General features: G+C 34.5%; 6 protein-coding genes and 1 non-coding gene across 8 annotated transcripts; 2 read left to right on the top strand and 5 right to left on the bottom strand.

Annotated features, from left to right (window-relative positions):
• Positions 1 to 237: 237 nt before the first annotated feature.
• LOC17880553 (thaumatin-like protein 1) lies at positions 238 to 1347 on the bottom strand. Of its 2 annotated transcripts, none has more exons than XM_023779902.1 (2): positions 1251 to 1347; positions 238 to 1100 (listed from the first exon to the last, which is right to left on the bottom strand). In XM_023779902.1, exon 2 carries the CDS (start codon positions 1087 to 1089, stop codon positions 409 to 411), a length of 681 nt encoding a protein of 226 aa, XP_023635670.1. In that variant the 5' UTR covers positions 1090 to 1100; positions 1251 to 1347; the 3' UTR covers positions 238 to 408. The 2 variants fall into 2 exon arrangements, with proteins under 2 accessions (XP_023635670.1, XP_006286284.1); XM_006286222.2 differs by having other exon boundaries at positions 1193 to 1343.
• Positions 1348 to 1882: 535 nt separating this feature from the next.
• On the bottom strand, positions 1883 to 1962 carry TRNAL-UAG. The gene has a single exon. It is a non-coding gene; the product is annotated as a tRNA-Leu (tRNA).
• A 136-nt stretch (positions 1963 to 2098) lies between these two features.
• Positions 2099 to 3944, bottom strand: LOC111829503 (uncharacterized protein At4g18257). Its single transcript, XM_023778666.1, has 3 exons — positions 3618 to 3944; positions 2701 to 3024; positions 2099 to 2526 (listed from the first exon to the last, which is right to left on the bottom strand). Exons 1-3 carry the CDS (start codon positions 3899 to 3901, stop codon positions 2352 to 2354), a joined length of 783 nt encoding a protein of 260 aa, XP_023634434.1. The 5' UTR covers positions 3902 to 3944; the 3' UTR covers positions 2099 to 2351.
• A 281-nt stretch (positions 3945 to 4225) lies between these two features.
• LOC17881021 (cytochrome b561 domain-containing protein At4g18260) lies at positions 4226 to 6240 on the bottom strand. Its single transcript, XM_023778665.1, has 4 exons — positions 5819 to 6240; positions 5498 to 5662; positions 4805 to 4953; positions 4226 to 4707 (listed from the first exon to the last, which is right to left on the bottom strand). The coding sequence occupies exons 1-4, from the start codon at positions 5969 to 5971 to the stop codon at positions 4320 to 4322; spliced, it is 855 nt and encodes a 284-aa protein (XP_023634433.1). The 5' UTR covers positions 5972 to 6240; the 3' UTR covers positions 4226 to 4319.
• A 2211-nt stretch (positions 6241 to 8451) lies between these two features.
• On the top strand, positions 8452 to 10051 carry LOC111829730. The gene is made up of 5 exons (XM_023779738.1): positions 8452 to 8645; positions 8740 to 9010; positions 9104 to 9300; positions 9386 to 9683; positions 9842 to 10051. The coding sequence occupies exons 1-5, from the start codon at positions 8460 to 8462 to the stop codon at positions 9889 to 9891; spliced, it is 1002 nt and encodes a 333-aa protein (XP_023635506.1). The 5' UTR covers positions 8452 to 8459; the 3' UTR covers positions 9892 to 10051.
• Positions 10052 to 11618: 1567 nt separating this feature from the next.
• Positions 11619 to 14446, bottom strand: LOC17880856 (phospho-N-acetylmuramoyl-pentapeptide-transferase homolog). Its single transcript, XM_006283557.2, has 8 exons — positions 14120 to 14446; positions 13893 to 13973; positions 13618 to 13781; positions 12906 to 13350; positions 12754 to 12818; positions 12351 to 12544; positions 11990 to 12198; positions 11619 to 11898 (listed from the first exon to the last, which is right to left on the bottom strand). The coding sequence occupies exons 1-8, from the start codon at positions 14249 to 14251 to the stop codon at positions 11716 to 11718; spliced, it is 1473 nt and encodes a 490-aa protein (XP_006283619.1). The 5' UTR covers positions 14252 to 14446; the 3' UTR covers positions 11619 to 11715.
• Positions 14447 to 16129: 1683 nt separating this feature from the next.
• On the top strand, positions 16130 to 16872 carry LOC17878584. Its single transcript, XM_023779051.1, is given in 1 exon segment — positions 16130 to 16872. A coding segment is annotated over 1 exon segment (492 nt). The 5' UTR covers positions 16130 to 16229; the 3' UTR covers positions 16722 to 16872.
• Positions 16873 to 21419: the final 4547 nt, after the last annotated feature.

Below are 21419 nucleotides of genomic sequence, written 5' to 3'. Positions count from 1 at the left end.
TTATCACAATTAATGGGCTCTTTATCCTTTAATTGATGCATAGATACATTATTTTTTTATAGTATTGAGGGATATTTATGCTGCTCCTTCCTGATCGATTTCAATATCGGCTAGCTAACCTGGCGCCATTTTGTTATACTGGTAATATCTCTCTGACTCTCTCTTATTAGTGTCTCTATTGTCGTATATTGAAAAGTCTGGATTCATGCAGTGCAAGTGGACGTAATATTAATTAAGTAGGTGGGAACACTGTTCATTCTCTTTATAATTCAAAAAGAAAGAAAGAAAAATACACATTGACTTAATTAAGAACATGAATCGTTGAAAGCATGTGATGTTTGACGTAATCAACCCCTAGCAAAATTATTGAAATAAAAAGCTCAGAGGGTATACTTGGTTTTGTCTGGATTAATTATAGGAAGGGCAAAACGTGATGACGTAGTCAGTAGAGTTTAGGCATGTAACGGTGCTATTATTATCATCATAGGCATAGATTTGAGCGAGTGGGCAAGCTCGCTCGAAGTTCCTAGTGTACACTGTCGGCTTGCAGTTTTGCTTTGACTTGAAGTCGAGGGTGCAACAAGTCTCCGGGGTATTAAATTCCTGACATGTGCTACTACAGCCAACTGGATTTTTTCCGGACATTATCATAAGATTTTTTGGACAAGTCTTGTTCAGTTCAACATCACAACCGGCGCTGATACATGTCCGGCTACGCTGTGAAGGGACAACCATGAGCGGAAGGTTGTAACCGTACTCAACACTGATGGTGTAGCTGTTGATGCCACCATCATCGATTCTAAAGTAGACATAAGTCACCGGAGCCCAACTGTATGAGCCGGGACACTCGATCTTTCCGGACTCGCAGTCTCCTGTGGCGCAAGAGAATTTACCTGTTGAGTCGGTGGAGCATAGCGTCCTACCCGAGATAAGACCGTACCATGAAGATGGCGCCTGTATGGCTCGCGCCTCGCCTCTTGTAAGACTGAAGCCTGTTGGGGAGACCTGTGAGTCTACGTTCCATGAGTATATAACTGGCCAAACTGTGTGATTGCACTTGTTCTCTATGGTAAGCGTACTCATAGTCATGGACAACACTCCTGCGAGAGCAACATTAAACTTAGAAAGAGAAACACAAATAACAAAAATATAGTTGTTATTGTTGTATATCAATCAAGAAAACAAATCTTACCCGATACTAACAAAAGAAAACCAAGGAGCAAAATCAGTGGCAACCTTTCCGCCATTACCTGAACGAAGAATATAAAGGTTCCAAAGAAGTGAGACTTTCGTGTTATATACTTATATATATTATCTTTGCTTCTTCCTCGTTGGTTAGTAGAAATGAGTATATTTCTTTGGTGACAAGAGTTAATAAGGTGTATATATAGAAGGAAGGAAATATTATAATATCCGAGTCATTATCTTCTTCTTTTTTTTGTTCCTTTTGATTCGGTCTTATTTTGATGATTGGGCCACTCACTAGCCTTTCGTTCTGTGTTCAAGTCCCACTGAAGATAACACTATCATATATATTGAAGAATGAAGACTATTAACACTTCCTCCAATTCTTACAAAGGCAACAACCAACTCTTTATCTTAGCATTCTAACATGGGTACGTAAAAGTTCTTTTGCTATGGACCAATATGTATCCTTCCATTTCATTGCGAATAACCCGCATAACATTAACACCAGACAATGATTACACCAGACAATGAAGTGGTGGTTCGTTTTGAGAAAAATAGTCACATAGAGATGAAAAGTTTGTCTATCCGTTTGTGAAGGACTTGATGATGCTATTTTTGGCTATCCATGTGTTACACTAGTTTCCAATTCTGAAGTCTTATCTTATTAAAATCTGTAGAAAAATAAAAAACTAAATGACAGCTGTGGGATTTGAACCCACGCCCTTTCGGACCAGAGCCTAAATCTGGCGCCTTAGACCACTCGGCCAAACTGTCCTTTACTTTAATATCATGATTAGCTGTTTATATATTCTTAGTAAACGATTAAGCACAAGTATGAAATTTTCAACCAGTGGGAATTGTGAAGTACTTATCTATGTGTAAGTGGATATAACAACTACTAGAGAGTTTATAGGCATTGTCTATATATTGGTGATGTAAAATCTGTTGATTAACCCAACTTAACAACCCACAGTACATATATCTCTTTAAGAGCGTATAATTACAGCTTCATCCCTTAAGAAGTGTCGGGGATTTTCGACAATGGCTTATGTCTTTTAGTTGCAGCCATATCAGGTTGGGTGGACACAACTCAGTCATTGTCTTCTCCGCAGTCAGGCCAAAACTCAAAATCCAAAAGCTTGGCGAAGTGAAAAAATCGAAATTCAAGTCTTTTGCTCTTCTGCTTGTTGTTGTTGTTGTTGAGCCTTTAGTTTCTCGAGCTGCTTCCGTAGATAAGCTTGTTTGAGTTTCTCCCGACGATTTGTTGCCTGCTCTTGTCTCTTTTGCTTCAACTCAGTTGCCTTTTCTCTCGCTTGATTCACTTCCTCATGAACCTCCCTACACAACATTTTTCCCATGAACAATAGAGACAATCAGAGAGAGATAGATTGATTCACTTCCTAAAAGGCTAAAACAGAGTAAAAAATCTATAGCAATGGACTTGTTTTCTTCTTTCTATGAGCTATGATGAAACAAATAATTAACAGAGAGAGGAAATAGAAATGAAATTACCTGACCATGCGCACATGTTGACCTACATCAGTTGTCCCAATTGCGCGTCCAAGTCCAGCAAATTTGGTGCTAAACAGCGAACCATCATCTTCACCCTCTCGTTTTAAATCTTCAGGTGGTGCTGAAATGGAACTGCTGTAAGTGCTTGATGGTTTTGGATCTTCATGTTCATTGCCTTTCCTGAAGAAATCAACACAGTACTTCTCTTCGCCTTCTTCATCAGATAGCTCTCCTCTAACAAGTTTGTCATACAACTGAGCCTTTTTCTCCAATGCGGCATAACTAACTGCTCCGTCTTTTACCGCTTTATGTTCAATCTTGTCCCTTCAATTACAAACATACAAAAAGCACTGTCGTATATAAGAACAAACTCAAGTAACATCACATAGTTCAGCAGCAAAATAAGTCCTCATGAAAAGCTAAATTTGATTCTGAGTCATAACAAAACGCTCAAACTAATGAAGATGGTTATGAAGCAGCCAATTTGAGATTCTTCTACAGCATAACATAATCCTGTAGTTTTTGCTTAATCGACATCCAATTTTAGACCAAAGATTCTAAGCTTGATTACTAGTACCTTATCTTAATCAGAATGGTAGACAAAGTAAGTAAAGATCAAAACCCTAATCCCCAAATCATCTCGTTTCCAAATGCAGAAGAAATCATATAACCCAACCAATTCAAAGTTCTTCTACAACATCACCCTAATCCCAAGTTAGATTCTTCTTTGCTTAGTCTACGTTCAAGTTCAGATCAATCATCCTACTTAAACCAAATAAGTATCCAATCTTAATCTATAGAATAGAAACAATAAGGGAATATCAAACCCTAATTCCCAAATCTTCTCGTTTCACCAAATTGACAGCAATAACAAAAACAAAATGAAAAATTCAAAGTTCGATAAATCTCCGACTTACTTGAGATTGCGACTCTCGACGCCGGAGTTTTTAGCGGAGAAAGAATCTTTCGCAGCAATCCTTTCCTTGGCGCGATGGTAATGAGCATCGGATCCGTTCAAATCCTTTGTCAGTTTAGCTTCTTCCTGAGAATTATAAAGCTGAGCTTTAAGCTCCATGATCGAAGAAGGACCTACACCTTCGATGGCTCGATGCTTCTTTGGCATAATCGAAGATTCCGTTAACCATCCCAGCGATTCAGTGACCCTCTTATTTGTCTCCTCTTCACCTCCCATCTTCTTCATCTTCTTTTTCTTCTTCTTCTCTCTAAATCTCAAAAATGCAGAGCTTTGAATCTTTCTGGTTCGTTTTGTCCTCAAATATAGTTTTACACTTACTTCTCTTTATTGAATTTGGGCCTGTCTTCATTTGACTAGGCCCAAACATTAAAACCCACGTCATAAACCACTCGCTAGTGGAGGTTTTTGATTGACGTCACCTCTTCAAAATTTGTAGACTCATTTGTTTATGTTGTTTGTAACTCTATAGTCTATACCAAACAAATTTTATCATTCTTTCATGAACTATTAAAATACTATATACGGAATATAATTACAAATAAAAACACTACCAAAAAAAAAAAACCAAAAAAGAAGAATATTTAGATCACTTCCAAAAAAAAAAATAGAACAAAATCCTTATATAATTGACCTTTCACACCAGTCAAATCAATTTAAACAGATTCACAAGTGCATTACTTTTGCGACAAGGCTGAGGAGCCATAACCTTTGGTTCTTGATGGTCATTTCTTGTTACCACTTGGATGATTTGGTCATTACTTGCATTTGTGTTATTATTATGATGATCCAATTCATCAAGAGCAACTCTTTGCTTTTGAAAATGTTCCCATTTGTCTTGAAATAGATAGAAGAAGACAAGACAAAAGATTTGAGCTGAGAACAAGATTGTCCAAAGGCTCGAGTCTCTACTTGATGATGTCTTCGTTTGATAAGCTCTTATGCCGGTGTATATGTTTATTATGCCAGCTAGTGACACTGTTGTTCCAAGAATCCAATGTAATAAGAACCATTTCAACCTCTTTTTGCTCCCTCTACAATATAGCCAAAAGAAACGCCATAAGTGTGAGACATATATATGTTTACAAAAAAGATGTATATTTAGTTATGTACGTGTACATGTAAACGTACCTAGAGGGCTTGAATACACCAGTCAGGAATTGGAGCCACATGGCAGCATAAAGAGCCAAGCCAAGTCTTTGATGGTTGTTGTCGAAAGAGTTCTCCAATGTTCTCAAGGACATTATAGCTCCTATTGTTGCTAAAACCACTGCCATTATCTGCTCATTTAAAAAATATAATAAGTATTTTGATTTGTCTATTTTATGTGTATATTTATTGATTTGATTACTACACATCGATTTTGAGTATGTGTGTAAGAGTGTAATTATAGTGTGTCCTTAGTTTCTTTCCCTTAACATTCAAGAAATCATGATCAAAGGCTCATCAAAGCTATGTAGAAGATTCAAGAAGCAATTCCCTTATAAGCTATCTATTTTGAAATTAATTTCAATGCATATATATATATCTAGCTGTTAAAATTGAAAGAAAAAAATCTAAAACTATGAGTGCTTCTTGTTTTTCAAACATATATATTTTCCCTTAAATAGTATATTTGACATTATATTTAAAGTGGAGAAAATGATTAAAGTGAGATCACTGAGATGTCATCATGAGTTTGGAACTAAGATCAATTTGCATTTGTAAAATACTTTATCATAATTCAGTATTTGAGAATAATACAAATTCTCAAAAACATATACACGTACCGTTTACATTATTAGATGTACTTATGGAGTAGCTAATAATTAATAGTTAAATTACCTGGAAAATGACATGAAGATAGAAGAACACTTTAAGCTTTCTTCCATTTTCACTAGCTTTATTGGCCATTCTAACGAAGAGAATCCCCATTGGCATAAGAAATCCCATTGAAACCCATAAGAGAATGCCATGAAGCTTTATGCTATTTATCATTTGATGACTCATCTGCCATATATAATAGTAGTAAATATCATTAAAATGTTATATTGTGTAATATATAAGAGACAAAAAAAAAAAAAGAGAGAGGGTGATATATGAGTTTTTATAACTAAGAAAACAAGAACCATTTAAAAACTCAAAAAAAAAAAAAAAAAAAAATACCTTGTCATGTAGGGATCCTTTATTCTTTAGATTACTTGGTGAATGGTCATCAATGGTGACATCAAGAGATGAACAGATGACAAATGGTGAATCAGAAGAAAGATAGAAGAGTATAGAAATTAAAACCTTCCGGAGAGATTTAGAAATTTTCATTCTGTTCTCAATCTTAATTAACAGCTGAAAAGAATATCAAATCACAAAAACCACTCTCTAAGTTTTTCCTTTATCTCTCTCCTTCTCTCTGAATCAGTTCATCAATCTATGAAAATTTGACCAAGACTCAATAAATATATATACACATGCATAAAAAAAGATGAGTACATGTATATGACTGTGTAAAGGAATGAATATGTGAGATGGAAGAGGGAGAAAGACAAATAGAGAGGAGGATGCATGTGATGGGTGGTGGCAAAAGAGGCTTTTAATGGAATGCTTTGAGGACTTAGTTAAATAAATGATATTCAATGTGATCATGGAGGGATGGGCCAAATTCAATATGATCATTGTAATGTTAATTTTCCTTGATGTTATAAATTCAATCACCAAATCCAAGATACCATCCAACATAATCATTATCATTATATAACAAGTCAAAAAGGGTTTTAAGAAAAAAGCAAATAAAGATTATATACTTAGGGAATTTCGATTTAATTGCATATCTAGTAGCTTCATGTAATTGTATCGTGATCACATCCTTGTTCTTCTTGATAAGTATATACATGCAACCACATATGTGCGTGTCTGTGTGTGTATATGCTCATGTGTGAGATTTTGGACTTTAAGTGTTACCAAAGGAATTAAATAAGTAATAATATTAGCTTTTCAATTTGGTCCCATAAGCAATCAAATAATTCAGTACTTGTTCTTGGCTCAAATGATGTAATTTACGCTTAATATGCTCACTACTACATTAACAGGCTTCTTTGCAAATTGTCTTGTTACCAAACTATCAGTGGGTAAAATATAGCATGAGAGACGTTCATTAATCTCTTATGACTGTAATGTTTACATCATTGAGCTACTATATGATTATGATATGAATGTGCATTAATTATGTTAAATTACTAAACTGACAACTTTTAGTTATTACTAAATTTTATATGTTCTTTTATTAAAAAGAAAAAATATTCATGTATGTATTTGTCTGTTGACTGTTCCAAATTTTTTAAAGTTTAGTATGAATTTTAGACAGATTAAGGTTCGTAAGTGGTAATCTATGTCATATCTCGAGAATTGCGAAGATTACCTAACAGCAAATTCTTTTTATTAATCCGCATTATCTTTTCATGTCTCGCGGTGACTTTACGATGATTACAAATGCATGGGTAAATAAAAGTCTCTAGGTTCATCGACTAAAACACTAATTAACAAACTATATATAAATCTGACATCTAATGAAAGTTTTGGTAAGCGGTCCATTCATATTTACTTTTTCACCTTTACCTCTTTTCTCTTTGTCATTCACTTTGTTATCAAAGTAGTCTTCAATGACAAAAGTATTACAACTAAATCTAATTACTAACAATTTCTTGATCATTTCGAAGTCCATTCAAATATTATTGTTTCTTTAAAATATATCAAAAAAAAAAAAAACTTAGCATCGTTTTGTTTGTTAAAGCATCAAGTTGGTAAGAGTAAAAAAAAACATTCATTCATAATATTAAAAGGTATGGGAGATAATTTCTTTTTATAAATGGTTATAGGGACTTTGTAACCAAAAATAAAATGAAGTAGTCTAGTTACTATCATAAATATTACATTGTTTAAGGAACTTAGGAGAACAAAAATTTTGTTGAGGAAGCAATAAGAAAAATGAAGCTTATGCAGAAATAAGAAAGAGTAAAGAGGATATAACGTATGCCATTGTTACATTTTATTTTATTTTTGGTCAAAACCATTGTTACTAAGCTCTTGTTTTTGTTATACGATTTGAAAACATAATAGATGAGAACATGATATTACATGGTATCAAATAAGAGATTTCGATACAAAAACTAGAAAAACTAAGCAAGAAGAGAGATGCAAATAAAGATATACATGATTCCATAGTTTAGTATCTTTGGTGGTAGCAGACGATAAACTACAATTAAAAAGGAAAAGAACAGGAACCTAACCACAGTGAAAAGAAAACTTATCTTATTATATAAAATTGTATGTAATATTTCTAAAAAGCCAAATACAGAAACTTTTTAATATAATATTATTACATAATAACTTATTACAATATAAAACTGTATGTAATATTTCTATCATAAATGTGTATTAAGAATATAGTAGTATAACAGAGAAACCCTAAAAACTGTTCTGTTTTATATTAAAGATTTTGACCCAAGAAAAAACAGAGAAACCCTAAAAAAAAAAACTTCCAATGTTGGCCGAAGATCTAGAGAAGCTGGTCGAGCCTCTCACCGCCGAAACCCTCCCTAATCTTCTCGACGTCTGTAATAAACATTCTGATTTGGCAGCTTCATTCCTCACTAGAATCATCGGTCAGGTCCTTAAACTACTGGATGATACTGAGTCCAGCCTCACATGTCAAGATGCCATTGGTTCTTTGGCTGGCATTTATCTGAAAGAAGGTTCCAGTGCCGGTTCAGCCTCATCGTTGGTGGCTCTGTTTTTGGAGCCGTTGTTGGATGCAATGGGAGAGGAGAACATTGATGTACAATCTGGTGCAGCAATGTGTTTGGCTAGGATGGTGGATGCAGGAGCCGGCCCTTTGATTACTTCCTTCACATCGTTTTTTCCTAGGATCAACAAGCTGTTGACCAGCTCCAAATTCTTTGCTATTGGTTCCCTTTCTCCTGTTGTTACACGTTTGTCTCAGGTTTGTGTATTGAAGAAACTTTACTGGCTCAATTAGTTGTCTTTGCAGGAAGAATTTTTTTTATCTAAAATTGGTTGTCTACTTTACATCACAGCACCTTCCTAAGGTCAAGTGGGGAGAACCAAAGCCTGCTAAGGCAGAGTGGATAAAAAGCTTTTTGAAGATGCATGAAGTGGATGAAGCTATAATAGAAGCTGTTCTGTCCCAAACGCCATATAGCCGTATCGACAGAAAAATGTGTGCACCTAATAATGAAATCTTCCTGCAGTGGGACGTTCAAGAGACAAAACCAGAAGAAGATGCTGTCACTGAAACTTGGGATTGGAAACTTGCAGCTGGTATTGTTAGAAACCAATTAGATCACGGTAAGATAATTTTCTGAAATTTTCTTAATCTTGTTTTATATTAAATAGACATGTGTATTGATATTTTTTCCAACTTTAATGTGTCTCTCCTAGACAATTGTCCTGACGATGCAGAATATAGCTGCGTCTCCCAACGACGAGATCGGTGTCCTTCGCAGCTAGACAAGATTCCTAAAGAGTTGGAGGTGATTGAGTCTAATGATTTGAAAGATTTGTACAGAATGTTGCGCACACAGCCCGTTACAGCCAATGTCCATTTCTTCAGTCCGGAATTGGATGACATTGGCTCGGTAAGTGATTCTATCTATTGATTCTGTTTTTTTTTTTAATTCTTTCCCTAATCTAGACCTATATTTTTGGTTCTGCACCTTGCAGGGAATATATGTTGGCTGTTCCTGTAATGGGTCAGAATACATGGGATTACGCTCTATCATCGTCGTCGCGATTACTAGAGAGAGGAATAAGCTCGTGGCTGTTGTAAAGTCCAGCCACGGGACAACAAATGGCGTTTTCCGTTACATGTTTGTTTCTCTGACTCGGATGCTAGTTGGTGTCGGATACCGTGGAACCAAAGGTATTCGTGGTATTCGTGGTCTCCGCAAACTTGTTAAAGTAAAGTCTCCATCCTACCTTCTCAGAGATTTCACGTATCTCGAAATGCCGCTAAAATCAGGTTTTCTATCAAGTTCCATCACTGTTTCATTTTCTCTTCTCTTTGCTGGCTGTGAAGAAAGCTTAGATTCGTACAGATTGGAGGGCTACGTGAGAGTGTTCTGATATTTTCCTTGCGAGAGTCTGACAATGTTGTTTGTTTGTTTTGGTGTGAGATAGAGAGTGAGAAAAGCAAAAGGAAGAAAAGAAAGGTTATGGACTGCAAGTGAACGCCTGCTCTTGGCTCTTCTGGAGGAGGAGGTGATGACCAAAAGTGAAGAACTCTCGACACCAACTCTATCTCTCTGAACTCTAAACTCTCTGAACTCTATCTCTCTAAACTCTCTCTATCTCTCGGGTCTGTCTAAAACGTAAAAACTTATGGATATGTAATAGACAAAACAAAAAAAATTCATTCTGCTCTCAGTCTCAACAGCTGAAAAGAATATCAAATCACAAAATGACTGAATCAGTTCATCCATCTATGAAAATTTGACCAAGACTCATAGAATATATATACACATGCATTAAAAAAAATATGAGTACATGTATATGACTGTGTAAAGGAATGAATATGTGAGATGGAAGAGGGAGAGAGACAAATAGAAAGGAGGATGCATGTGATGGGTGGTGCAAAAGAGGCTTTTAATGGAATGCTTTGAGGACTTAGTTAAATAAATTATATTCAATGTGATCATGGAGGGATGGGCCAAATTTCAAAATTATAATGTTAATTTTCCATGATGTTATAAATTCAATCACCAAATCCAAGATACCATCCAACATAATCATGGTCATTATATAACTAGTCAAAAGGGTTTTAAGAAAAAATAAGTAAAATATTATATGCTTAGGGATTTTCAATTTAATTGCATATCTAATATCTTCATGTAATTGAATCATGATCACATCCATGTTCTTCTTGATAAGTAAATACATGCACCACACATATGTGCGTGTATATATGCTCATGTGTGAGATTTGGACTTTAATTATGTGTTACCAAAGGAATTAAATAACTACTAGTTTTTCAATTTGGTCCCATAAGCAACCAAATAACCCACTCGTTCTTGGCTCTAGTGATGTAATTTACGCTTAATATGCTCATAGATAGATTAATAGGGCTTCTTTGCAAAATGTCTTGTAACCAGACTATCAGTGGATAATATATAGAATGAGAGAGTTCATTAATCTCTTTATGACTGTAATGATCACATCATTGAGCTACTATATATATGATTATATATGATATGAATGTGTAGATTATTATGTTAAATTACTAAATTAGTAAATTGACAACTTTTAATTATTACTAATTTTTTATGTTCTTTTCTATAAAAAAAACCATTTGCATGTATGTATTTGTCTGTTCACTGTTCCAAATATTTTAAGTCTAGAATGAATTTTAGACAGGTTAATTGTAAGTGATAATCTCTGTCATATCTCGAGAATTGCGAAGATTACCTAACAACAATTTTCCTTTTTATAAATCTGTATTATCTTTTCATGTCTCTTTTTTTTTTTTGTTAAACATTATCTTTTCATGTCTCATGGTGACTTAACGATCATCGAAATGATTACAAATGCATGGATAAGAAAAAGTCTCTAATTCCATCGACTAAAACACTAACAAACTATATATAAATCTTACACCTAATGAAATTTTGGTAAGCAGTCCATTCATATCTACTTTTTCCCCTTTAACTCTTTTCTCTTTGTAATTCTCTTTGTTATCAAAGTAGTCTTTTCAATGACAAAAATCTTACAATTATAAGTCTTGATCATTTCGAAGTCCTTCTAAAAATTATTGTTTCTTTAGAATATAGCAAAACTTAGCATCGTTTTGTTTGTTAAAGTATCAAGTTGGTAAGAGTAACATAAAGAACATTCATAATATTAAAATGTATGGGAGATAATTTCTTTATATAAATAGTTATAGGGATTTTTGAACCAAAAATAAAATGAAGTAAGCAGTCACTATTATAAATATTACATTGTTTAAAGAAATTATGAGAACAAAAATTGGGTTGAGAGGAAGCAAAAAGAAATGAAGCTTATGCAGAAATAAGACCTATGTAAGCTGCTGAAAGAGAGAGTAAAGAGGATATAACGTATGCCATTGTTACTATCATTGGCTCCTTCAAACCACTGAGTCTAAGGTGATGATGAAATGGTACAGTCTTGAAAATCCGACGCCCTTTTCCCTTTAAGCGCTTAGTCGCCGAGTAATACACGACCTGCGAGCCAGGAACAAATTAATCTATCATCAGCAGCTGCGATTGTGATTAAAGAAAGAGAAGCACTTAGTAAGTCTATTCTGTTCTTTACCTGAATAATAACAGAAGAAGCTTCTAAAATTGCGACACCAGATGATATGAACAATGGAAAGAACATTCCTGAGCAAGCAGCCATTGCAGCCAAAGCTCCACCAAGAGCCAATGATCCTGTATCCCCCATGGAAACCGATGCTCTGTATCGATTGTGAAGTAGAAACCCAAAACAAGCTCCAGCCATCGAAGCTCCAAATACAGAAAGATCTGATCTCAAATTACAATTACAAGATTAAGAGTAGTGAGCCACAACAACCATCTTCACTTGGTATGCAATACCTTTCCAGATTTGTGAATCTTCTTAAGGTGAAAGTAAATGATTTTTTTTCTTTTTTGTAGTATAATCATTTGGGACTAACCAGAGCAAATTGGAAGAACCGCTATTGCCATTGCAACGAACGCCAAGGCAGCAATACCTCCTGCCAGTCCATCAAGACCATCGGTTGCTTTGACTAAGTTTCCCATAGAAACGAAGTAAAAAGATGTCAACAATAGGTAAAGTTTTCCCAAGCAAACGAGACCTAATGGTGAAGGCAAAGGAATCAACATTTTCCTGGAAAAATGTACAGAATCAAGAAGACGTTATATAAACTTCTGAATGACCCATTTTTTCAGGCTTTGAGAGAACTCTAGAAAGCTAATTTGCGGATTGGTTTGCACATAATCATGTAAATTACTTATTCTCATGTACATTCATATGAAAGTAGATACGCGAGTTACCGTCATATATGCGTTGTTCAGATTAGTTATAAGAGGCTATACATGCCATAAGGAGATGATATGCTTGCAGTCTCCAACCACAATGCAAAGCAAGTCCCAACCGCTCCCTGTGATGCATGCAGATGGGATCAAGTTAAGAGGATGGAGAAGCTTTGAAGCATAAGACAGAGAGGAAACTTTAGTTACTTAAATACCTCCAAAAGAAGTTGTACTTTAGCAGGCAAACCAATGTTATTCTCACTATAGAGGCTTAAGGAGTCATCAACTAGCCCAATCATTGCAAATGCTACAGTTGCAGCTGCTGCTCCACAGACTTCGATGGACGAAAATTTAGTCAAGGCTATTGCAACAGCAACACCAATTGGAACAAAAAACAACCCACCCATTGTCGGGATTGTTGGTCTACGGTTATGTGGAACTGGCCCTAGCGTCCTAATTGGCTCATGCACTTTCAATCTGTCTACAAGCGGGACAAAAATATAACCGGCTAAGGTGACTAAAACCGCTGATATGAAGAAAGGCAGGCTTAAGAAATATGGAGGCAAAGGCAGTCTAACAATCTTCCAAGCAAAAGAGTCCATCAATATAAGCAGCAGTGACAAAAAAGCCAAAAGCCCCAAATTAATCCCATATCTGATTCTGCATAAGACGAAACAACGCAATGTCAAAACATTGTAAGTTCACAAGAGAACACTTTGCTATGACATCCACTAGAAAGAATCTCTAAAGTGAACAAATCACCAGAGCCTAAGTTCATTCACTTGATACTACACACACACATTCTAGTGAATTCAATCCCCACTCCAAATGGATCAATGGAAACAGACATATCGGTAGAGGGGATTCAATGGATAGTAGCAGTAAACGATGTGTCATGGCTTAAAAATCTGAAACAAGGAAACGTGCCTGTGCTTTTTGCGACCTCTTGGAAACTTTCCAAGCTTTTGTGCAGTTGTTTCAGTAACTACATTCAACGCGTAATCCCCATCGCTCTCTTCGCCTTCACTCGACGAAATCGAATATGTAGCAGTGAATATGTCAATGTCACCAGAGTAAAAATCAAATGAATCCTATTAAGAAAAAACAAAGAACAGGGGAAGTCTCAACTTTGATACAAGACATAGTAGTAGTCAAAAACCATATCTGTGAAAGAAGAAAACTCTAGGATTTTACAAAATTACATCATCAAATGCTCTAACTGAGACAGAGCTATGTCTCATGCTATTGCTACATCCATGTCTCTGCAAGCTCGCTGCAATGAACTGCATAAAATAGCAGAAGCGATCAAACATGTCAAATACAAAATCAAATTGGGCATCTCTTAATCACGAGTTCAAAGATTCAATATTTGATAAAGATACAGAACGCTATGGCCATATCAATCAATCAATCAATACATGTACCGTACCTTGTAGGAAGAGGGAGATCCAGATTCGACGCGAGGACGTGTAACTGAGAGAGGAGGAATTGATTCGAGAGATCGAAACGGATTTGGATGATGGAATCGGTAAGAAGTCGGAGTTATCAAGGAGAATCTCATTGCATCGCTCAGAGTCAGAGAGATACTACTGTTACGAAAGGTGGGTAATTGAAATTAGTGAGAGAAGAAGAAGAAGAAGAAATGTGGCAAAACGTAAATGGCGTCGTTGTTGAACAACACAAGAAGAAGAAGAAACGATTTGGGTTCAAGTCTTTGGTTCTCTATGATTGGTGTGACTCAATAACCTTTTCCAAATGTTTGATTTCAGATGTTTTTTTGTTTTTTGTATTTTGTTTAGGTCGGCAAATGTATTATTAGAGGCTACTATTGTAAATTCCATGCTAGTTCGGTTACTATGGTTTGGGTTTATGTATATTTTTGGTTTGATTCGGTTTTATTTTCGTATAATTTTGGTTTAGTATTCGGGTCAAATTTCTGCCGACCCGACCCAATTGTTAAACCGACTTTGAATCGAAAACTTAGATAGTCAGGATTGTTTTGGTTCGGACCGATCAGTTTGGACTAAGACCGCATGCCTAGCTTAACAAAACTGATGAAGGTTTGAATTGAGGACAATTGAACCGGTTAGGGATGCTATAGCTATATGATGGAGACTTAATATACATGCAACGCAGAAAATTAACACCAACTGATGAGAAAATATACAAGCAACTTGATATGTTGTTTGTTTTTAGTATTTCAAATTTCTCCATACACAATTATCAAGTGTATGAATAATGCTTCTTAGACGGTATGTTAGTTTATGTGATGCATATTGAAGTTACTAACATGTCATGTCATCTATTTACGACGGTATATAGACCTCTTTACCTAAACATATGGATCATAATTATGATTTATTGTCTAGGTGCATCTTTAACTCCATATAGATATTTCTTTAGTTAGTTGTTACATCCAACTATTTTGAGTTCTATTAATGGAAGTATATAAGGTTGATATAGACATGTTTCAGAACATGGGGAAAATATCTCATTAATTATAATCAATTCCTTTAAACTTGAAAACGCTTTTTAGCCACTAACTTATTTTTCAAATCTAGGTGCTTCGATCTACACTAGAAGGAGCTAATGGTTTCCTCTCGGAGAATATATGGAAAATGCATATTATATAGAATTCTTAAAATCTTTCTTTAAAAACTATATCAAGAAAGCATATATCATAGTCACATGACCCCCAAGAAACACATGAACAAAAAGTCTTCGAGGTAGGAATTATCTTAACTGCCAACAACATCATTCAATTACTCTATCAGTCTCAGTGGATCATCTCTAGATTGATCGCGACATCTATTTTTATAGAATGTGAGCTTAGCTGCCATTTGTCAACAAGTCACGAGAAATGTTTCCTTTCAAGTTGTATAATTATTTTTTCAACATAAACTGATCAGAAGAATACTCATTAAAGACTACCAAAGCATAAACGCATAGAAACGATTTCTCGAAAACATTACGTTACATAAGTTATACGGGAACCGTTTCACATATACTATAACATTGTTATGACATTTTACCATTGAAATAATGATATGAAGAATAGATATTAGTTTGACCCAAATAAGGAAAGAGAACAAAAAATAATAATATTCAAAGAGTTAGTGGAAGTAATAACAAAAATAGCACAAAGCATGAGTGGTGTGACTCATTACTATATAAGCCTCTTATTTAGAAAAAGATATCACAGTAACCGACATTTTAATTCTAACCCTAAAATCGGATTCTCACATGTCTGAAAAGAGAGACATCTCACGGATGTCACTAACTTCATCTCCTTTTTGCTTATAAGTTTTTTTTTATTTTCTTTTCTGCATTTTCTTATAGATTTTTTTCACATAGTAATAATAGTTGTAAGACGTGTCTAACGCGTGTTCTTGTGTTATTGCGTATATAAATAAAGTCCTAACGGGATTAGCCACAGAGAAAGAGCTAAAACTGATATTTTACTTTCATGAGGAAAATGAAGGGTGAGTTCAATGCTTTGATGGCAATAATGTCTCTACTCTTAGCCTTCTCGTTTGTCCATGGAGGAGGAGAGTCTGGACCACCTGCTAATGTAGCCGCTACACCTAGTAGTCCAACCGGAGGTTCTAGTGGTTCAAGCGGCTCGGCTCATGGACCTAATTGGGGATACAGTTGGGGATGGGGTTCAACTCCAGGAGGTGGTTATGGCTATGGTTCTGGTTCTGGTTCGTCACCAGAAGGAGGAGGAAAAGGGGGTGGATTCGGGTTTGGTTCGGGTTCGGGTTCAGGAACTGGATTTGGGTCTGGCTCCGGAGGAGGAGGAGCCATAGACGGTGGTTCTGGCCAAGGAAGTGGGACTGGTTACGCTGGCGAAGGTGGTGGCTCAGGCGGTGGGAATGGTGGTGGATCACCAGGTCGTAGAGAGAGGAGCCAACACCGTTAAAAGAAGCTTTCTTGATATATTACCTTAACACCATCATACGTGATACATGCATAATATGATCATAAGACTAGAAGAAGGAAAAAGAGATATTAGCAGCTTACTTAATTAATGCATAAATAAGGATCAAAAGAATAAGTAGGTGGGCTTTAATTACCGCTGTACGTACTTTGTATTATAACTAAACCTATAATATATTGTGTTCTTGCGCCAAACCTAGTATGTTCAAATTTAATACTTGACGATGATGATCATATTACAAATAGTGAAAATAAAATGTAATTCTAAAAATGGCATATTATATATTATTTATGGTAAATAATTATTCAAACTTCAAAGTCGTATGTAAGTGAAGATTTAGAATTAGACGGAAGAAAAAGGAAAGCTGGTTGGTCGATTCAATTCCATTACATTTCCATCCATGGTCCATCTAACAACAAATAAAACCAAATTGGTTTAAGCCCATAATTCTGGGCCCAATAAATGGAGTAGATACATTTCGACTTGGAGAGAGATTTAGCTTGAACTAGTATTCGTATGATGTGGAGAGTTTGAGTCTTGGCTGATCGGTTTGATTGAAAATGAAAAGAATGCATCAGTTGGTGTATTGTGCTACAAAGTTGTAAAATAGAAGTAAAGTATCGAACATTTTGGTAAGATTGGTCCTTAGTCCAATGTCCAATTCGCGAGGCCCATTTCATTTTTTCTTCGCCACAACATCAACGGTCACAACATATACATAAATATACTATATCAAACACAACTTTCACCGACCCTTTTAATTCTATTTTTTTTTGCCTCTACATTTATTTTTCTTTTTGGCTAATACTAGAAGTGATAAGAACTATACACCTACTATATTAAAACTATTCACCGAAAAGATTGATCAGAGAAGACGAGTGATGATAGAGAAGAACACCTTTCATCAATGTGAAACAGTTGTTACAAAACTATTAACGTTAACGATCTAACTAATTAGCTTATATATGCTAATTAGTGTTTACAATATTGAACCAACATTTAAACCGAAAATCTATTCTGAAATCAATAACCAGAATAAACCAAGTACCAAGTATCCTAATATACTATATTTTTTTTCTCAGTTTACAAAAACAACTGAGTTCAAGTTAGTGGTAACGATCAAATAAAACTCGCAATTGAAGCGTGTATCTATGGCTATACCAAGTGAATATGCGAACCAAGTAGTGAGGTAAGACTTCATGGATGGAGAGTTATGTTGTTATCTCCACTAGTATATTGATTAGGGTAGAGAATATAAGCAACTAAGCAAGTAAAAGCGTACACGTCTGCGGATTAGATGTATTCAGTCTCTTGAAGAATTATTTAGGGTTCGTAAAAACTGGTTTGAGTTTGATTGATAATAACAAACTAAATGTAAAAACTTATTCGAAAGATTGAAAAAAACTTTAAATTGCGTTTTTTATGTGGGTCAAGCAAATATTTACCCTTTCGTAATGCAGTCAAGCAAAAATTAGCTTTCATTAATGAACATATGACTTTTTGAGGAATTTGAATATGTAAGATCCCATTTTGTTTTTTGTTATACGTAAGATCCCATTTCAAGCAAATGGACTACTAACTAGGCACATATATTCACTCTAGCCAGGGCCTAGGCAGGCTGGGGAGAAAAATAATTGGTCGAAACTTAAAAGGAAAAAACACTTAATAAAAAAAGAAAAGAAAAAAGAAGAATAGAAGATACTTATAGAACAGTGGGCTTTTGAGGATTTGTGTAGTTGGAGTTGACAACCAAAAGAAGGATTTGCAGTTGGAGAAATGACAATGAATCTTTGTTTTTGTCTGCAAAACCATTTGTGAAGAAACAGACAAAAACACACTAGCTATATAGCTTTTAGTGATTGCGTGTTTACTATGTTTTGATTGATTTGTGGGATAAATTCTCTTACAATCATCATCATGCAAAAAATGATAGTATTAGCTAAAATAAAAAACAAAGCTATAGTAGTTAAATTTATGACAATGATTAAATATTGGACTAACATCATTTTAGTTAATTAGCTACATATTTACCAAATTTAAGTAACTTGTTAAACCATGCGAACAAACATTAACGTTTCAATGTTATGTCAATACTTGTTGATCACTTACGACTAGATTATTTGTAATGCATAAGTCACATGACATGAAAATTCCATAATTAGTCTATGGTTTAAACTATGAAACTTAATTATTCCATTCGTCTGAACCCTCATCATAATTTTACCCTTTTACACAAAAATGAGGTTATCAAGTTTGGGAGGTTGGAGACAGAAGATGGAAACAGTAATGATGGATGCAATCGAACACTTTGGTCCCCTTCAAAACTTGGATACACACCATTTTGCAATCACATGGCTCTATATATTTATCTCTATATCTCTGAAAAATATTACTATTTAATTTAATTTACACACTTTTGTAAACCCATATTTGATGAAAAATGTAATCGCAAAATATATATAATAATCGTAAAATCATAAATCATATATACATAATAGCTAAAGATTATTTGTTTGTTTCATACCGACAATTAAATTACAATGCCATACAAACAAAATTATGTGTGATCATGAGATCACCATTTTGAGTTTGTCGATCCATTTCATATAATCTCAAGAATTTGACGCACCAACACCACTTCGCATTCACATGAGCTCCCATTGTGTTCTCTAAGAATCAAACCGATCACATGTTTAATTGATATGACTTACGAAAAGAAAAAAAATTAACATAGAAACGAACGAGTCGTCAAGCATGTCATCATTCGACAATTACATGCGCATGAGTCTTATCAAGTACCGCACATGTATATTAAAATCATTATTGCTTAGAAAGTACAACTTAATCAGTTTTGTCCTAGTTTATATGTAGATGCAGTTTAGGAAGTACAACTTAATCAGTTCTACCCAAAATATAATTAATTGATATTGTCCGAACCCAAACAACTTTAATAGGTGCGCCTAGCTACTGAAAACAACAATTACGTACGTTGATTAATACTTATGAATGTCTACGAGAAACGGCCCGATGCATTATAGCCATAAGTTTCAATTCAAATAAAAATCCTACTCTTACGTACACGTGCTAAAATTAAAAAGGAGAGGATTGGATAATGAGTTCATATTTGGACACCACTAGCTGCTATAGCCAACAATGTGGAACAATAAGGGAAAGTTAAATTTGCCTCATTGAAAAAGTAAGTGTTGTTTCTAATGAATTGGCCACACAATTTCTTAAAAGAAAATAACAGCATAAAATAAAGGGCATACTCAATTATATAATAAGAAGCATTTGCAACTGCAACTTCATTTCGCTATCTTGAGATTCAATTGGCTGAGCTTTTTTGGGTCCCCATTGCCATTGGTCCTCGACCTATTAATGGAACATTTGCTCTCACAATTTGTATGCGAGCGAGTGCGGTCTATGTCAAGTACAAATTCTTATACTCGTGCATGTAGAAGATAATCCACTGCATTGCATGATCAGGATTGTTATTGTGTCATTGATTGATACTCTTTTAGTCTTTAGACATATGTCGATATAACATTGGCTATTCAATCAGTTAAACCAATCAAAACAATTAATATTTATATTATAATGAACAAATGATACTATAATATGCAAACGGATAGGTAAAAAATAATTATTATCATATTTTAATTTGATTGTTATATATGAGAATATGAATCAGTATGGTCTAAATTAGTGAATGCAATTTGATTGTTACATATGCGAGCGAGTGCGGTCTATGTCAAGTACAAATTCTCATACTTGTGCATGTAGAGGATAATCCACAGCTTTGCATTATCAGGATTGTTATTGTGTCATTGATTGATGCCCTTTTAGTCTCTAGAAATATGTCGATATATATAACATTGGCTAACTAATCAGTCAAAAGTCAAAACCAATTAATATATATTCATATTCATATTGTTTTTTATTCATATTATAATGCACAAATGATACTGTAGTATGCAACTAGATAAGTTAAACCAAAAAAAAGAAAGAAATCTGATAATCATATGTTGATTATCTGAGAATATGAATTGGTATAATATTGTTTTCAACGTAACTAAAGACTAATCACACCTCTTTCACTATATAGACTGTGATAAATAGTAAAATTAGAAAATTATTTTTACTCTATAATAAAACTTTAGTGGGGTTGGATTCATGTTACGCCTAAACTTTATAATGTTCACTCTGTTCATTTGAATGTTTTCATTGTCATTTAGTATTTTCATTAGAATAAGAAATTAGTATTTATAAATATATTAAGCAATCCTTAAAATCAACAGGTCGTCGTTAGACCAAAGAAAGTGATGAATAATTGTTGGCCGATAAATAATGTAGCCGATGTTGACAAAAAAAAAAAGCCAATTTGATCAAAATTACAACTTTTAACCGCTTAACAAACCATTTTTTAACTAATGCAATAGCAAAAGCGGGTCTTCTCTTGTCTGGTTTTGAGGTTTGAGACTCTGTTTCTGTTTTATGACAGTGGTTTACAAAAAAAAAAAAAAAAAGACCGCTTAACAAACCAAATTTTTAGGGCATTGATTTTTTTAAAAACTATTATAATAATTTGAAAAAAAAATATATATAAGTACTACAAAACCATATCAATTCTATTAAATTCTTATTGTATGAGTTGATAACTAAAAACTACTCAGTTTGATAATTATTGAAGATGAATGCAAGACGCTAGTACCCAAAAAAGTTGATAATTTTGGTGCCCTTACAATAGTTGGTAGGTCCAAAGGATTTTGCAAAATCATTAAGGATTTTT

The sequence above is a fragment of the Capsella rubella genome, unplaced genomic scaffold (genome assembly GCF_000375325.1).
Source record: "Capsella rubella cultivar Monte Gargano unplaced genomic scaffold, Caprub1_0 scaffold_7, whole genome shotgun sequence".
NCBI lineage: Eukaryota > Viridiplantae > Streptophyta > Magnoliopsida > Brassicales > Brassicaceae > Capsella > Capsella rubella.
Note: the sequence above shows the minus strand (reverse complement) of the source record. Positions and strands in the feature narration are given on the sequence as shown.

What these genes read in the sequence shown, in the direction of transcription:
- LOC17880553 (XM_006286222.2), bottom strand. Translation starts at nt 1,247, where the DNA reads ATGGCGGAAAGGTTGCCACTGATTTTGCTCCTTGGTTTTCTTTTGTTA. An exon ending in TTTTCTTTTGTTAGTATCGG is followed by an intron (nt 1,101 to 1,192) that starts GTAAGATTTGTT and finishes TTGCTCTCGCAG; the next exon opens with GAGTGTTGTCCATGACTATG.
- LOC111829503 (XM_023778666.1), bottom strand. Translation starts at nt 3,901, where the DNA reads ATGAAGAAGATGGGAGGTGAAGAGGAGACAAATAAGAGGGTCACTGAA. An exon ending in GTCGAGAGTCGCAATCTCAA is followed by an intron (nt 3,025 to 3,617) that starts GTAAGTCGGAGA and finishes TTGTAATTGAAG; the next exon opens with GGACAAGATTGAACATAAAG. An exon ending in CAACATGTGCGCATGGTCAG is followed by an intron (nt 2,527 to 2,700) that starts GTAATTTCATTT and finishes AATGTTGTGTAG; the next exon opens with GGAGGTTCATGAGGAAGTGA.
- LOC17881021 (XM_023778665.1), bottom strand. Translation starts at nt 5,971, where the DNA reads ATGAAAATTTCTAAATCTCTCCGGAAGGTTTTAATTTCTATACTCTTC. An exon ending in ATCTTCATGTCATTTTCCAG is followed by an intron (nt 4,954 to 5,497) that starts GTAATTTAACTA and finishes TTAAATGAGCAG; the next exon opens with ATAATGGCAGTGGTTTTAGC. An exon ending in GGTGTATTCAAGCCCTCTAG is followed by an intron (nt 4,708 to 4,804) that starts GTACGTTTACAT and finishes GCTATATTGTAG; the next exon opens with AGGGAGCAAAAAGAGGTTGA.
- LOC111829730 (XM_023779738.1), top strand. Translation starts at nt 8,460, where the DNA reads ATGGGAGAGGAGAACATTGATGTACAATCTGGTGCAGCAATGTGTTTG. An exon ending in AATTGGATGACATTGGCTCG is followed by an intron (nt 9,301 to 9,385) that starts GTAAGTGATTCT and finishes TGCACCTTGCAG; the next exon opens with GGAATATATGTTGGCTGTTC. An exon ending in CGAAATGCCGCTAAAATCAG is followed by an intron (nt 9,684 to 9,841) that starts GTTTTCTATCAA and finishes GGTGTGAGATAG; the next exon opens with AGAGTGAGAAAAGCAAAAGG.
- LOC17880856 (XM_006283557.2), bottom strand. Translation starts at nt 14,251, where the DNA reads ATGAGATTCTCCTTGATAACTCCGACTTCTTACCGATTCCATCATCCA. An exon ending in AAGTACAACTTCTTTTGGAG is followed by an intron (nt 12,819 to 12,905) that starts GTATTTAAGTAA and finishes CATGCATCACAG; the next exon opens with GGAGCGGTTGGGACTTGCTT. An exon ending in ATATCATCTCCTTATGGCAT is followed by an intron (nt 12,545 to 12,753) that starts GTATAGCCTCTT and finishes ACATTTTTCCAG; the next exon opens with GAAAATGTTGATTCCTTTGC.